The sequence below is a fragment of the Phyllostomus discolor genome, chromosome 3 (genome assembly GCF_004126475.2).
Source record: "Phyllostomus discolor isolate MPI-MPIP mPhyDis1 chromosome 3, mPhyDis1.pri.v3, whole genome shotgun sequence".
Taxonomy (NCBI): domain Eukaryota; kingdom Metazoa; phylum Chordata; class Mammalia; order Chiroptera; family Phyllostomidae; genus Phyllostomus; species Phyllostomus discolor.
In genome coordinates, this window is record NC_040905.2 from 95,730,814 (window position 1) to 95,745,054 (window position 14,241).

At 43.1% G+C, this 14,241-nt stretch overlaps 1 protein-coding gene and 1 pseudogene across 7 annotated transcripts in view; one reads left to right on the forward strand and one right to left on the reverse strand.

Annotated features, from left to right (window-relative positions):
* Positions 1 to 5,285, reverse strand: part of LOC114501114 — a 40,022-nt pseudogene extending 34,737 nt beyond the window's left edge.
* Positions 5,286 to 5,957: 672 nt separating this feature from the next.
* AUTS2 (activator of transcription and developmental regulator AUTS2) overlaps positions 5,958 to 14,241 on the forward strand; it is a 1,155,833-nt gene continuing 1,147,549 nt past the window's right edge. For 6 of the 7 annotated variants that reach the window (XM_036019900.1, XM_036019903.1, XM_036019904.1 and 3 more), the window contains exon 1: positions 5,958 to 7,449. In XM_036019900.1, coding sequence (XP_035875793.1) covers positions 7,141 to 7,449 — 309 coding nt within the window. In that variant the 5' untranslated portion in view covers positions 5,958 to 7,140. The remainder of the gene's footprint in view (positions 7,450 to 14,241) is intronic. The other variant, XM_028505785.2, reaches the window with a different exon arrangement.

The following is a 14,241-nucleotide window of genomic DNA, read 5'->3' on the forward strand; positions in this document are numbered from 1 at the left end:
AGAAAACTCATATAAAAAGATGAGTTTTAGAAGAATACGTATAGATTGATATCATTTATATAAATTTTAAAACATGCAAAAGTAAAACTGTATATTGTCTAGGGATATTTCCAATGAAGTAAAAATAAAGAGAAATATGTACAATGGTAAGTATGAATTCAGGATAATGATCCCTTTGGGGTGAAGGAGGACACAATTCCAGAGGAGGTATGTTCAAGTATTTTGGGAATGTTTTATAGCTTAATGTACTGGGAGAGTACATGATTGTTCATTATATTATTTTGAAATATATAATAATAGAACAAAATATACACAAGTTAAAGTGCCACATAAGCAGAAAAGAGGCTGTTAACCTGAGTGGAAGTAGCAATCTGAATAAGCTTTTCAAACGAGTTATCCATGTTGGATAAATTAGTTGTGATGGATGAAAAGACAGACATTCAGTAAGTCCAGATGACAGGCAAGGAGATTCTGGGGTAATGGAGCAGGATGGACAAAGACATAGAAGTGTTCTGGGCCAGAGCTAGCTTAGGATGCATAGAAATATTTATGCTGGAATAAAGGCAGTTAGTTGATCACATAACAGAGACCAGTCTGCAAGCAGCCTTGAACACAGCAGAAATGTAAAATAATCACTAGGTTTTTTAAATAGGAGCTTGCAATTAAATTGGGACTATAATTTATTATAGTCATGTAATTCCATATGATTGATAATGTCTCAATGAGGATATTATCTTATCTGAATCTGATCCTTTTAGATCTCCACTACTCTTCAAATAAAAATAAAAATAAAATCAAGCTTCATCACATCATCTACCAAATCCAATAGAGAAATTGATCTTCAGAGTTATAATCAGTAATAAATATGGAGATCTCCCAGTAGTAGCTTTCAAGAATCACTTACATTTTATCTTATAATTCTCTATCAATTTTCTCACCTGATTGTGTCAAATGAATGTTCAAGTAGAAAGCATTGCTCTGAGAAGAGACTGGAAGACTAGTTAGATTTGTGAAAATCTAAAGCTTATTAAATTTTGCCAGAACTGCTTTTTTTTTACATGATCATCACTTGGTCACCAGTGGGTATCTTTCCTTGGTTTCATATGGCAGAGTCTGAAGAATACTGGTGGGTCAATGTGTCATTTATCAGTGGCACCTGCAGAGATGGTGAAAGTTTATGTTACAATATTAAGGAAAACAGCACAACATTTAACAAATTGAACCACACATCCCCACCCCACTTCTGAACATTATAACTGCAATTTGAAAAACAATTTCCATTGCAGAAAAAAAATATTAAAACAGCAGGTGATAATTAGGGCAAAGTTACAACAATGTTATTGCTAATGGGCTACCTGTCAGTTAGTGCAAGCTATCACTTCTCCCCAGGAATAGTCATTATTAAAAACAACTTATGAGGGTTAAAGAAGGGACATTGAGTGTTTTAGTCTCCTTATTTGCTCATTTGGAAATGGCATGGAGATAGGTTCATTAACCACCTCAATTTACCTTGGTCTCAGGGCAGACACACACAAAATAACTGAAAGTTATAAATGACCAAAACATAAACCTTAGCTGCCTTGAGTTAAAAATCAATTTCCTTAATAAATTAAATTCAAATATTATATACCAGTATGTAATATCAAGAAGGATGTATTAATAATTGCCATGTTGGCAGAGTATAAAGTGAAAGAGTACTTATAGGGACATAAAAATTTAGTAATTTAGAAAATTTAATACCAAAAATAGCTATGGGTAGTGAAAGCCCCCAAGTTCAGTTCAGTTGTTGTGCTGTAATAGTGCTCTCTGACTAGTCAAGGTTTAATGTTCAAGATGTACGGTAGTTTGAGTATTAATCATCGATTCAAATAAAAGATTTCACAGCTGGAGAGGCCCTCCTAGGTTAAGTGGTTTATTCCTGAACATAGATGTAAGTTTTTCCCTTTGTGTATTGCAGAACCACTCAAGTGTTTTCCCTACTGAAAAAGAAGCTTCTTTTGGAGTTATTTCTTTTGCTTTACTCTTTATCAACTACAATCTTTTGGCAAAGAAGTCACCTAAGCTTTCGCTGATGTAAATTAGAACTCTTGAATTCAAACTGCCCATTTCAGGTTTGAGCTTTATCTTTCATTCTGCTCAATAAGAAATCTGGAGATATGCTATACTTTATTTTGGTTTACTATGCAGTATTCCATTGTATAATCATGCTGTGTAATATTGTGTAAATAAACCATAGTTTATCAATTTTACTGTTGATTAGCACTTAGATAATGTTATGACTACATGAAAAAATAAGGTATTATATAGGTACTCATATGTACACAATTTGTTGAAGTATGATATTCATTCAGAGAAGTGCACATATTATAATAGTATACAGCTTGTTGAATTTTCACAAACTGCCCATACATGGGCAATCAGCACCAAAAACCAAGAAAAAGAAAATGACCAACTCTCCAGAAGCGCAACTTATGTCCCCTCCCAATGATTAGCTTCCATCAGGGTAATCACTGTTGTGATTTCCGAAAGCATAAGAGAGTTTTGCCTGTTTGTGTCTCGCTTCTTTTGCTTAGCAATATGTTTATGAGATTTGTATGTGTTACTGCACTTAGAAGCAGATCGTTCACTCTTAGTGTTGTATAGTGTTCTGTTATATATCTCCAATTATCCATTTTACTGTAAATAAACATTCAGGTAGCTTCCAGTTTGGGGGTTATCATAAATAGTGTTGCTCTGAGCTGTTTAATAGATGTCTTTTGGTATGTGTTTGACAGTGGTATATTTCTAGGAAATGAATTGTTAGGCCATAGGGTTTTCATATGCTTAAATTTTGTGGATATTGCCAGTTTTCCAAAGTAGTTGTACTATATACATAGCATTTGATTACTTGAGGAATCATTCTAAGTAAAGAATTTCAGCATAACCATTAGGAGAACAAATTTTAGGGCCATTCAGGCCAAATTCAGCTTACCACTAAACACCTAGCTATGCCATCTATGCATAACTCTCAAGCCTCAGTTTACTCCACTATAAAATAGGTATAATAAAATTAGATATTATTTTATTTTTAAAAATATTTTATTTATTTACTTTAAAGAGAGGGGAAGGGAAGGAGGAGAGGGAGAGAAACATCAATGTGTGGTTGCCTCTCATGCACTGCACCCCATACTGGGGAGCTGGCCGGGAACCCAGGCACGGGCCCTGACAGGAAATCGAACTGTTGACCCTTTGGTTTGCAGTCCAGTGCTCAATCCACTGAGCCACACCAGCCAGGGCTAGATATTATTTTAACCCAACATAGAATAGTGCCTGGCACACAGTCAGTGCTTAGCTATGGTGGTTATTAACCACTACCTTTTACAACCTGGACAACATGGAAAATTAGAAACAAATACGTGCAAATCATTCACAATTTTCATTCCCTGATGGAAGGAAATTGAAACTCTGACCCAAAAGGCATTATCAATTCTAGTGAGCATTATACTTGGACCCTGAAAAAATACATTTAAACATGATCCCAAAATGCATTTGCAAATTACTCTTGCCAGAGGCAAGGTTCTTGAATGCAGAGCATTACCATCCATTTTTTTTTTTTACCCCTACCAGACATTACTCTTTAAAGACAAGACTGCCAAGGGCTACTCTGGAAAGTCACTAATATTATTATACTTTTTATTATATTTGCCAATTTCACACCTTCCTCAGACCAACCCCTAAATTTATTGAGAAGTGGCTGTAATTGCAAAATTAGTTTTTAGTTTTCCTTGAAACTTATCAGTGTCTATAGCATCTTCCACAATCCTAAAACCTTAATAAGCCCAGATTCTTGCTTCCAACTGCAAACAAAGAACTTGCCTTTTTTATAGACACAAACTTGATAACGTAAGCATGGATTTCAGCAGCTGATGGGACAGCATCCTAGAAGTTAACACAGATGTTACACTTAGTGAAGAGATACTGTTTTAGCTAATTGCTGGTGGTGGGGCCTGCTGCAGACAATTATCTTAGAAGGCACTTTTGGAAGGTGCACTGTGTTCCTAATAAATTGAATCAGATACCATATATCAGTCACCATTTATCAATAAATAAATCACACAGTCTACTAGAAAAGATCTCATCTTTTGAGGCCAGTGGTAGGTAGACCTGGGAGGGCACTTTTTGAATATTTAATTTAAACTCTTACATTTACAGATGAGAAAACTAGTCATTTAAGAGTCTTATCTAAGGTCAATGGTTTGTTCCCTGGACAGGCAGAATGCTTAAGTCTTCTTCACAGTTCAGTGGTTGCTCCTCTTTGTCCTTCTACCATGGCTCTCACCAGCCTCCCCTCCCTCCCCTACCACGTTTTCATAAAGATCCAGATCTGGGATCTAGAATGGGGATGCTGAAGAGTGTGACTTTAGGGAATGAACAACCATTAAATTGTTGCCAGTAAGTGCAAGGTGAGTGAGGCTTGCCTGGTAGAATATAAGATCCAAGAAGAAGGACCTTTTTCGTTTTATGTATTATTGTCTTCCCAGTACCCTGAACTGTGATTGGTACATAGTAGGCCCTAAGTGTTAAACGAAAAGATGAATGAATGAATGAATGACTCTTGGGTATGCCAAGTCATATACAAGGTCTGGTATGTGCCTAGCTCATTGCGAGCAATTAACAAATGTCAGATCATTCTCCTTTTCTTCCTCCCCAAGTGTAGATTACTGAGGTAAGAGGTGATGTGTCAAGTTATTCATATTCAAGTCCTTGGATAGAAAGTGAGACTGGTATCTAACCGGCTGATGAGAAAGGGCTGTTGGCATTTCTCTGATCTTAATAAATACATTTCAGTGCCCCGAAAGAGACACAAATATTTTACCGAGAAAGGCTAGTCGCTTTTCTTGTTCGATTCTGGACAGCAGTAAACTTTTAAGTACAACTTAAAAAGTTTATGTAAGCATCAGCAACGTTGCGACTAGAGGAGGGGCAGTGATAGGAAAAGCCAGAAAGACTCTCTCCTCACCCAAGTTATAGGTAGCCCGCTGCGGTGGGGACTGCCTTTTGCAGGTCCGGGCTCCCCCAGCCCCGCCCCCTGCCCGCGGAGGCTGCAGAGGTTCAAGTTCGACTCGGAGCTTCAAGCCGCCTGCACGTCCATCAGCCTCCCGAATGAAGGCGAGGAGGGTCCAGAGGTCATTAGGGTGCGGAGCCACTCGATCACACGTGGTGTTACCGCGTGGGAAAAAGTTTCCAACTCTGTCCGTGGGGTCTCCCAGTGCCCCCCAGTGGAATAGAGGCCTGCGCGTTGGCATCCGCTCCCTTGTGGGTCCCCTCCAATCGCGACCCCCTCCCAGGGAAGCCCTCTTGTGTCCCTCCTTCCCCTGCTGCGCAGGTCACCCAGAAAGAGTACTTTGCAGGCTCTCCCGACACGGCAGCGGGATGCGCCTCCGGAGGGCCTTGGGTAAGGAGCTGGGTCGAGAGACAAGTGTCCCGAAGAAGGTGCGGGGGGGGGGGGCGCGGAGCTCGGAGTAGACAGGGGACAGTAGTCCCCACATTTCCCCAGTGCGACTGGCAGGATCGTTTCACGGCTTCCACACCCTCGCGCACCAACTCTGCGGGACCACAGCCGATTCCGCACGGGTGGTCCCTTCTTCAACCCCCACCACACCCTCGCTGCCCACTCCCAACACCCCCCTCCCAACATTGCGCAGGCCCGGCCGCCCCAGCGCGCATGCCCTGGGCTCGCGAACGCGGCCAGCCCCCAGCCTTTTGCTTTCTACACACTCTACAACTGGGGAGGGGGCGGGGGAGGAGGGAGCCCGGTCCGCCACGTGACCAGCCAGTCGGGACCGCGGGGGCGGGAGCGCGCGCCGAGCGAGGCGCGGGGAGGGCGGGTGCGCGTGCGCGGGCTTGGGCTGAGGCGGGCGGCGGCAGTGGGCCGGCCGCGGAGGGGGAGGAGCGGGAGCTGAGTGAGGCGGACGGGCGGAGGATGGGGCCGTGCCCGGGCTCCCGCTGCAGCCGCCCGGAGGTACGCCGTGCACCCTCCGGCTCGGGGCTTTCGCGGCAGCGGCGGCAGCGTTAGCGGCGGTGACGGTGAGACCGGCGTTCCCAACGCTTCCTGGCCGTGCTTCTTCCTCGGGCTGGGCGAAGCAAAGAGGCAGCGGCGGCGGCAGGAGGCGGTGGCGGCGGCACACCAGTGTCTCTCCCGCTGGAGATTTCTTTCAGCTTTTCTCGTCGACGGACTCACACCCTCTTTTTTGAGGAAGGGTGACCTCTTGTCTGGGACTGGAAAAAATATTCTTTTGAGGAGGGGGGTGGGTGGCAGCATCAGGATCTGCTTCTTCTCTTTTTTAAGCCCCCCTCTTCCCCCCTCCAAGACCAAAAAGCAAACCCCACAACTGCTCCAGCATCCTCCTTCCCTTCCTCCACCTCCCTTCTCCACCTCTCCCAGTTTCGCCCTCTCCTTTCCTAATTATTTCATTATTATGCTTCCCACTCTGGGGGGTCTCATCCCTCTCAGGTCGCTCGGAAGCCTCCCCTGGATGCATTTCTTAAAAATTTGGGAGCCTGGGAGTGAGTTTCCTCCGAGGCGTGTGTGAGAGGCGGCGGGGGTGTTTTCCTGTGTGAGGGGCGGGTGAAGTTCATTGCCCCCACTTTCCCGCGACCTTTTCGACCCGATTTTGACTCGGGGGGCAGGCGTTTTCGGGGGCCAGGGGCGCGGCAGAGAATGGCCGCGGGGAGGGCTCCCCGGAGCCTCCCAGTCTCTTGATCAAAGCATTCCGCTATTCTGATTTATTGCCTGCTTGGTGAGTTATTTTTTTTTTCTTTCCTCTAAAGGAGACCTGTGTGTTCAGCCATTACTTTGCTCGGCGCCGCTCACAGGAATCTCCGACCCTCGGTGCCGTGGGCAGCCCAGCACTTGGGCTTCTCGCCTCTCGCCCTAGCTCCCGTCCCTCCTCCCTCTCTCCGCCCCTTCCCCCTTTTCTTTCTCCTCTCTTTCTTCCCCTCTCTCCCTTCTTTCGGCCGCCGTCTCCCCCGCGCCCTCCTCGGGGCGGAGGGAAGCCGAGAACGGGGGAGGGAGGGGTTGGTGTCAATTTTTTTGTGTGGCCGCGGCTGGAGCCGGTGGCGGGCAGGCGGCGAGCGGGGAGACCCCGGCGCGGCAGAGCCATGGATGGCCCGACGCGGGGCCATGGACTCCGCAAAAAGCGGCGGTCGCGGTCGCAGCGAGACCGGGAGAGGCGCTCCCGGGGCGGGCTGGGGGCTAGCGCGGCCGGCGGCGGCGGCGCCGGCCGGACCCGGGCGCCCTCGCTCGCCTCCTCGTCGGGCTCCGACAAGGAAGACAATGGGAAGCCCCCGTCCTCCGCCCCGTCCCGGCCCAGACCCCCGCGGAGGAAGCGGAGAGAGTCCACCTCGGCCGAAGAGGACATCATTGATGGATTTGCCATGACCAGCTTTGTCACTTTTGAAGCGCTGGAGGTAAGGGGGACCCCCTCCCCCTGGTTTTCTTTATGCACGACCCCACTCGGTTGCACCCAGCTCTGCTGCTTCCCCCACTGCGCTCTGGCCGGTCTGTCTGTCTGTCTTGGCTGAGGTCTTATTGTTGGGGGGTGGGGGGACCTGGGGGCGCGGGCAAGACGGTCAGCAGGAGGGAATCGCAAAGCCATGCCTGGTCTCCTGGTTTCCTCGTTCTCGCTCGCCTTTCCCCTGCTCCCCCTCCCTGCGCCCCCTCCACAGCAGATGGGCATATAGAAAGGGGTTCAGGCATTACAACAATGCGCCCCCCTCCACGGATAGCTCTGTCCCTACTCTTCCTCCTCTCCCTCCCAATCATGGCTTCTTGGCTGGTGGAAGTCTCTTTGCTAGGTTTGGGGCGCCTGTGGACGGTTTTTCTACAGAGCCATATGTCCGTGTGTGTGTTTCTGTATAGTATATACCTTTCCTGGTGTCCTCGGGACTGGAGACTAATGGGGTTTTGTGGTTTTCTGACCCCCTCCCTGCCTTTTTTTTTTTTTTTTTTTCCTGGTGAAGCTGGGAAGGGGGCGTTTTCTCCTGGTTGGGAGAAAGGAGGGAGGAGGGGAGAGCAGAGAGGAAAGGATGGAATATCTTTCTGTATTCCGTAAGAAGCTGTATTACAGAAAGGGTTAATTATAATATCTTTGTGTATATATATGTGTGTGTGTGTGTATGCACATGTGTGTGTGTACATGAGCAATTTGGTTAAAGGATAGAGAAAAGGTGCACCAGGGAGGACTGGTGGGAGGAAAGAATAAAATCCTGGCTGGTATCTGAAGGGCTTGTCACCCAATTGTACCCCTTCCTTTCCTTTTTTTGTATTTTCTTTTCTCTTTTTCTTTCTGATTATCTTTGTGTGTGTATATATGTCTTTATTCCTTGGGCACCTGCAGTGTTGTTTTACAAATGCACGTTTTCCTGCCCTCTAACCAGCTCCTGAGGAAGGGGGGTGGGTAGGTCCAGGGGATGCGGGGAAAGTGTCTACCTGGAAAGATCAAATTTGGTGTTGGCATGGGTCATTGGTTTTTATAAATATAACCCCTTTTTTTCTCTCCCCACCTTCCTTTCACACTCCCAACACACACCACACACACACACACACACACACACACACACAGAATTTGCGATTCTGCAGAGTTGGTCCGTCTTTTCTTAAGCACAAAACCAAGATAGTTGGTTTCTAGCCTTTCATGCACCTGATATGGTGGTTAGGGGTACCTGAAGGAAACTTTTCCCTCTCCCTGTGATTTTCTATTCTTATGGTATTGTTTGAGATGATCAAATAAAAGCTTTGTTAATGACAGCTTAAATCTCACATGCAGTAATGGTACAGGTTTAGATTGTTGGTTCTGTGTGTGTGTTTGGGTGTCAGGTTTAAATATTTTTTAAAAAAGGGAGCCAATTTCCCATTTGAACTGCTTTTTGGTTGGGCTGCTGGTGGTGATGGTGGTAGTGGGTGGTTGCTAGTAGTTGAGGAGGAAGGGAGGGTGGTTGGTGGTATTGGTGACTACAGATTTTGATGTTAGTGATTGAATCAATTACCCTTTGGTTCTAGAATTGGTACTTACTGGTTAAAATGGATCTTACACAATCATTTTGAGTTGAAGCTCACCACTTATTAGGATAATTCTGTGGCTTCAACTTTGCCAAGGTGGGAGGGTACTGTACTGTGTAACCTCTTTCTGTCTCTCTCTTAATTTAAAATAGGAATTGAAATAGCAGCATGCATGCTAATAGAAAATGCTGCCTAGAATTTGGTTCACCATTGCTATCTGTAGTAGATTAGGATGGTGCTTGCAAAATCTGGTTACAAGTGGTTCTGCTTTTTGTATGGTTACCCTGGGCTGCCCCGTGGCCCCTCTCTCAGTAAGCAGGAGGGGCCTGCAGATTCCCATGAACATTTCTGAAGGCCAAGTGGAGATAGATATAACTTATGCAGTTGTTTTTGATCATTTTTACTTTTCATAAATAAATATTTATCTAGGCTTATGATATGTATATCTATCTGTTTGGCATTTGAGAGAAAATATGCCCTTCTAGTTTCTTTTAGGCTTAAAAAACTTAATTTTTAAAGAAAACCAGGTTGAAGTGTACTGTTAACTCCATTTCTTTTCTTGCTGTGATTTTTTTCTCCTACTTTTCTAGATGCAAAACCCAGGTTATTTTGGTTAGTTGAGTACTAACAACCTTCATATCTAAATATCATTTACATGTCTGTGTGTGGGTCTAAAAAGTCTAACTTTAAAAAAGTTTTCTTAAAACTTCATAGAAAAATTTAAACACAAAAGTAGAGAGAACAGTTTGATAAACCCCAGTGGACCTAACACCGAAGTCAGCAACTACCAGCTCATGTCGCATCTTGTTTCATGTATGTCCCACTTATCTACTCCCCCTCCCAGATGTGATATGAGAAATATTTCTGTATGTATCTCTAAATGGTAATGACTTAAAAAACCCCTAAGCCCCATAGTACCATTATCACACCCAAATAAACAACAGTTCCCTAATACTATCAAATATCCTATCAGTGTTTATCTTTAAAAGACCCAGCTTTTGTAGGAAAGCTGTAAAGAAACTTTACAGACTGAAAACACAGTGGGGAATAAAAACCCTCATGTATGTCTGGTTCTGTGAACAAAGGTAGACCTGTTTGCTGCAGATTTGTGTCCATGCTGGATGGTCAAACATATGTGTGTAGTGGTCACGCAGATAAAACCTATGTATTACTCATTTTGGGAGATTTACTCAACTGTCACCATACCATGTGAGGGCTTATTAGGAAACAGGCAACTGAACGGTGAACTTGAATAGAAATGTATGCGACAGGAGTGCTTTGAAACGTTAAAAATTATTATAGATACTAAGAGTGCCCTAAATACATACTATTTTTGTGCCTTATGTTTAGAAATGAAAACAATTGTCACCACATAACATTGTGGCTGCTGTGCTACTATGATGATGTGATAAGAAACCAGACATGTTGGCTTGTAAGCTAAGCTTGTTCCTTATGCCAGTTCAGAGCAGTAGCGGGCAAACTGTGGAGAAGCATACTTGGGATGCTACATACTTTGGATGTTAACGGACACATCAATTTTGACTTCTAAAAAAGAGGCTGCTAACTAATAATGAAAAGTGCTGATATAAAGTGTTCCGGTCCAACTATGATTTGGTAAATGCTGGAGCAAAAGAGAGAACCTTGCCTAATGAAAGCCAGCCTTTTTATGTTGATTGTTTTTTCACTGTTAGATATTTACTTAAGATGAGGAAAGCTTTGGTAGTAGTTTAAAAGCCCACACTTTATGGGCAGTGAAACTGGCTGAGGTAGTTTCATATTCTGCAGGGACACTTGTCTTGAGTAATTGTGCCCTGCAGTTCAAGTATGTGATTGTGAAGAGTCTCATGATAGAAGATAATAGGGTAGGTGAGGAGGCTAAAGTTGAACGTGGTGTTATTTTCATTAGGCATTTGAGAAAGAGTTACCATTTGGATATGATATTGTTTATGTGGGTATTCTTTGAATAATAGGAGAGTGAATATACCCAGATGGCATGTCTCATTTAAAAAAAAGTGGCTTCTAGCAAACTGAATGGAAGTGTTGGGGTACTAGTACTGTCAGTGTACCCTGATGTGCCAGATAATACTGCCTTTCTGTTATTTGGGCATCTTTATTTGTAGTCTTGATTAGTAAGCCGTGTGAGTACTGCAGCTGAAAATTTGACTTTGCACATCTATTATTTTTCCCCTCACTCCTCTATTGTGCACTGTTTTTAGAACAGCCTCCTTTTGTACCTCTGACCAAGGGAAGCAAAGATGAAATTGGTGGAATTAGCAGACAGGAGGCCAATTGGAGTTTTGCAGGCATGTGAAAATTAAGGAAGACTCATTTCTGGTGGGTACAGGATCAAACCAAGACTTTCATGTGGTCTTTATTTCCTGGCTTGGTTTCAGGGCTTACTCTGAAACACTACTCATTGCTAGCATAAATAGGCTGTTCAGAATTTGTACTTATGGTATGCCATGTTAATAGGCTCTAATAATTTATTATGGTGAAATCTCTCTTATTCAGTTGTTTAAAAAAACAACATTAATCATGTTCCTTGTATCAGTCAGCAAATATTTATGGAGTGCTTGATATGCGCAAGGCACTAGAAAGAGTACAGAGAAACCTAAAGTATATGTAGCATCTTGAAGAAGTGTTCAGTTTATTTGATAAATTAAGTCCTGCACCTACAAAATAATTTTGAAATAGGTGCTGGAATGCCTAATACCAGGTAAGTGTAATGGGCTTTCAGAGAATGGGGTAATGAGTGTCATTGCCTGAAGTATTTGAGAAGGCTTCCTGGGGAAGATGGGGCCTAAAAGGTTGAAGTGATTTGAATAGATAAAGAATGCAGAGTGGAAAGAACATTCTAAGACGAGGGAATAGTGAAGGAGGCACAGAAAAAAATGAGAAAACGCTATTTGATTAAGGCTTGGGGCAGGGAAGGGCTGGTAGAAATGAGTACAAAATTAGGTAAAAAGGGCTTGTTAAGGAGTCAGGAGAACAGTGGAGAAACATGGTCCAGGCTTGGCTGTCCTGACTATTTTAGTGACCTTGGGAAGTTACTCTAAAAGTATCATTTTCTTAATCCATTAGTTGAGAGGTTTAGATTAGTTTCAGAACAAAGGTGCTCACGCTAGGTGGGAGCATAGCTCTGCCAGATGTTTATGGGTTGTGTGTTCCAGACCGAAAAAAATTGTGATCTGCCCTCAAATAGTTTCGGAACTCGACAGGCTAAACAAAATTAAAGGGTGACTTGTTCTGCCAGAATTAAGTCTTTTATTATATGAATGTGAGTTTTGAATATCAGAGAAGGCGATGTGATGTGTCTTATTTCCTAAATTTATTTGACCACAGGGTACTTTTATTCTTGGCATTGAAATCCATAATCCAGTATGAGAGATGCTAAGAAAGATCTCAAAGGTCCCTTCCAGAAGCTTGGTGATCCCTGAGTTTAGGGTTAGTGGGTCCAGGATAGATGACTTGGAAAACCAGGCACAGAAGTTTGAAGTTGGAGTGGAAGCTGCTGCTTAAGTGGGAGTGGCAAGGGTAGTACAAGGTGTAAATAATGATGATTAGTTCGTTTCTCTTTCTGTTCTCTTTTCCTGCCTGGTGTCAGCCCTTTCATTGATTGTTAGCAACCCCACCATGAGGTAAGAATTGGTCAGTGATTTTCATTAATAACTCTTTCAGTGTGATAACACCCAATTCTCACGCCACCGAGCTGCCTCTAGCCAATAAATATCTTGTATTCTTGGTCCCTTCTAGTTTCCTGTATTGCTGCTTTTTAGCAAGCTAGGGAAGAAGGTTGGATGGGAAAGGAGGTTGACACTAATGTTAAAATAAAGCTTTCAAAGTACCTACCTTTTGCTTGCTTATGTATGAAGTGCTAGTTCAAGAAAGGTCAGTCTTTCTGCTGTCAGTCAGCCAGAGAGAGCTGTGGAGATATGTTTTATTTTTGCATTTTTCACTTTTTATTTTGGGAAGTTTGGGATGGGACTGCAGGGTAAATGGGTCAGTTCCAGCATTTCACTTCTGAAAGTGTGCATAGCTTTAGGATCTGTGAAGTGGTAAGAAAGTTTACAGAAAAGGAAGAGTGTGAATAATGGGTTGGTTATGAATTTACATATTTTACTGTGTGTACTGAATTTCAGTATTTTGCTGTATAAGACAGAGATCACATCAGGATTATTTATGTGAGATGAGGTGGAAGATTGTGATGTGAAGATTCCATGCAGCTTGTGTTAGCTGTTGAGATTAAGTACTTCAGCTCTTTTTTTGGAAGTAGCATATAAATGAAGCAGTAAATTGAAAAAATGAATCACAGAGTTAGTGATGAGCTTTTCATCCTTTTGGAGAGTGTTGTTCTGTAGCTTTCACAGTTGAAAAAGGGTTAAAAAAATAAAGCATTCAACACAATTCAAGGAACATTGAGGGTGATATAAAAAGATCCTGAGACTCTATACAGCAGTTCTGTATACTGTCAGGAATAAGTAGTGATTAGTTTGAGAGAATGTTAGAATTAGAAATAAGGTCCCTAAGCTGAAAAAAATAATAGTTGAGGGCAGCAGTTAAGGAATAATTTAGGTCTCAATGGCTACAAGATTTGGGAGTCTTTTGGACAGAAGGTCTGGAGTACTTCTTGAAGGAAGGGTGTTGTGTGTGTGTCCATGTGCAGGGAGGGTGGAGGTTGGTGGCTTAGGTGGCTTTACATTATATTTTATTTTACCCAATGCTGTTTATAGAGTCTGGTACACTAAATGTAGCCTAGCTTAGTGAAAGTGCCTCATGCTATTTTTTTTTCTTCAAGAAACACCCTTTTTTCACTTTCAGGATTAAACCCAATATTCTATAGATACAGGGAAAAGATTGGTAATGAGATAACTGCTGTTCATTTGATAAAGTTCTGGAAAAAATCAGGGAGATTTAAAAACTGAGTAGGAAGAGCAAGATAGGAATTAGTTTGGTGGAACCCAAGAGAGGAGAAAATCAAAAACAATTTAGGGACACTGTTAGCTGAGTCAGAACTGTTTTCTTAAAATCTGTACCTGTTCCTAGATGAATACTGAGTTTTTTTCCCCTGTAGAAGAGGGGCATAGAATTTAAGGTTGGTGAGACCCTAAGTTTGTCTTCCTCCTAACAATCTTAGCTGTGATCTTCCTTCATTTCTTCTCACAAGCCTGGAGAGTACCTGGAGGGTATGTAGTCACTAGGTA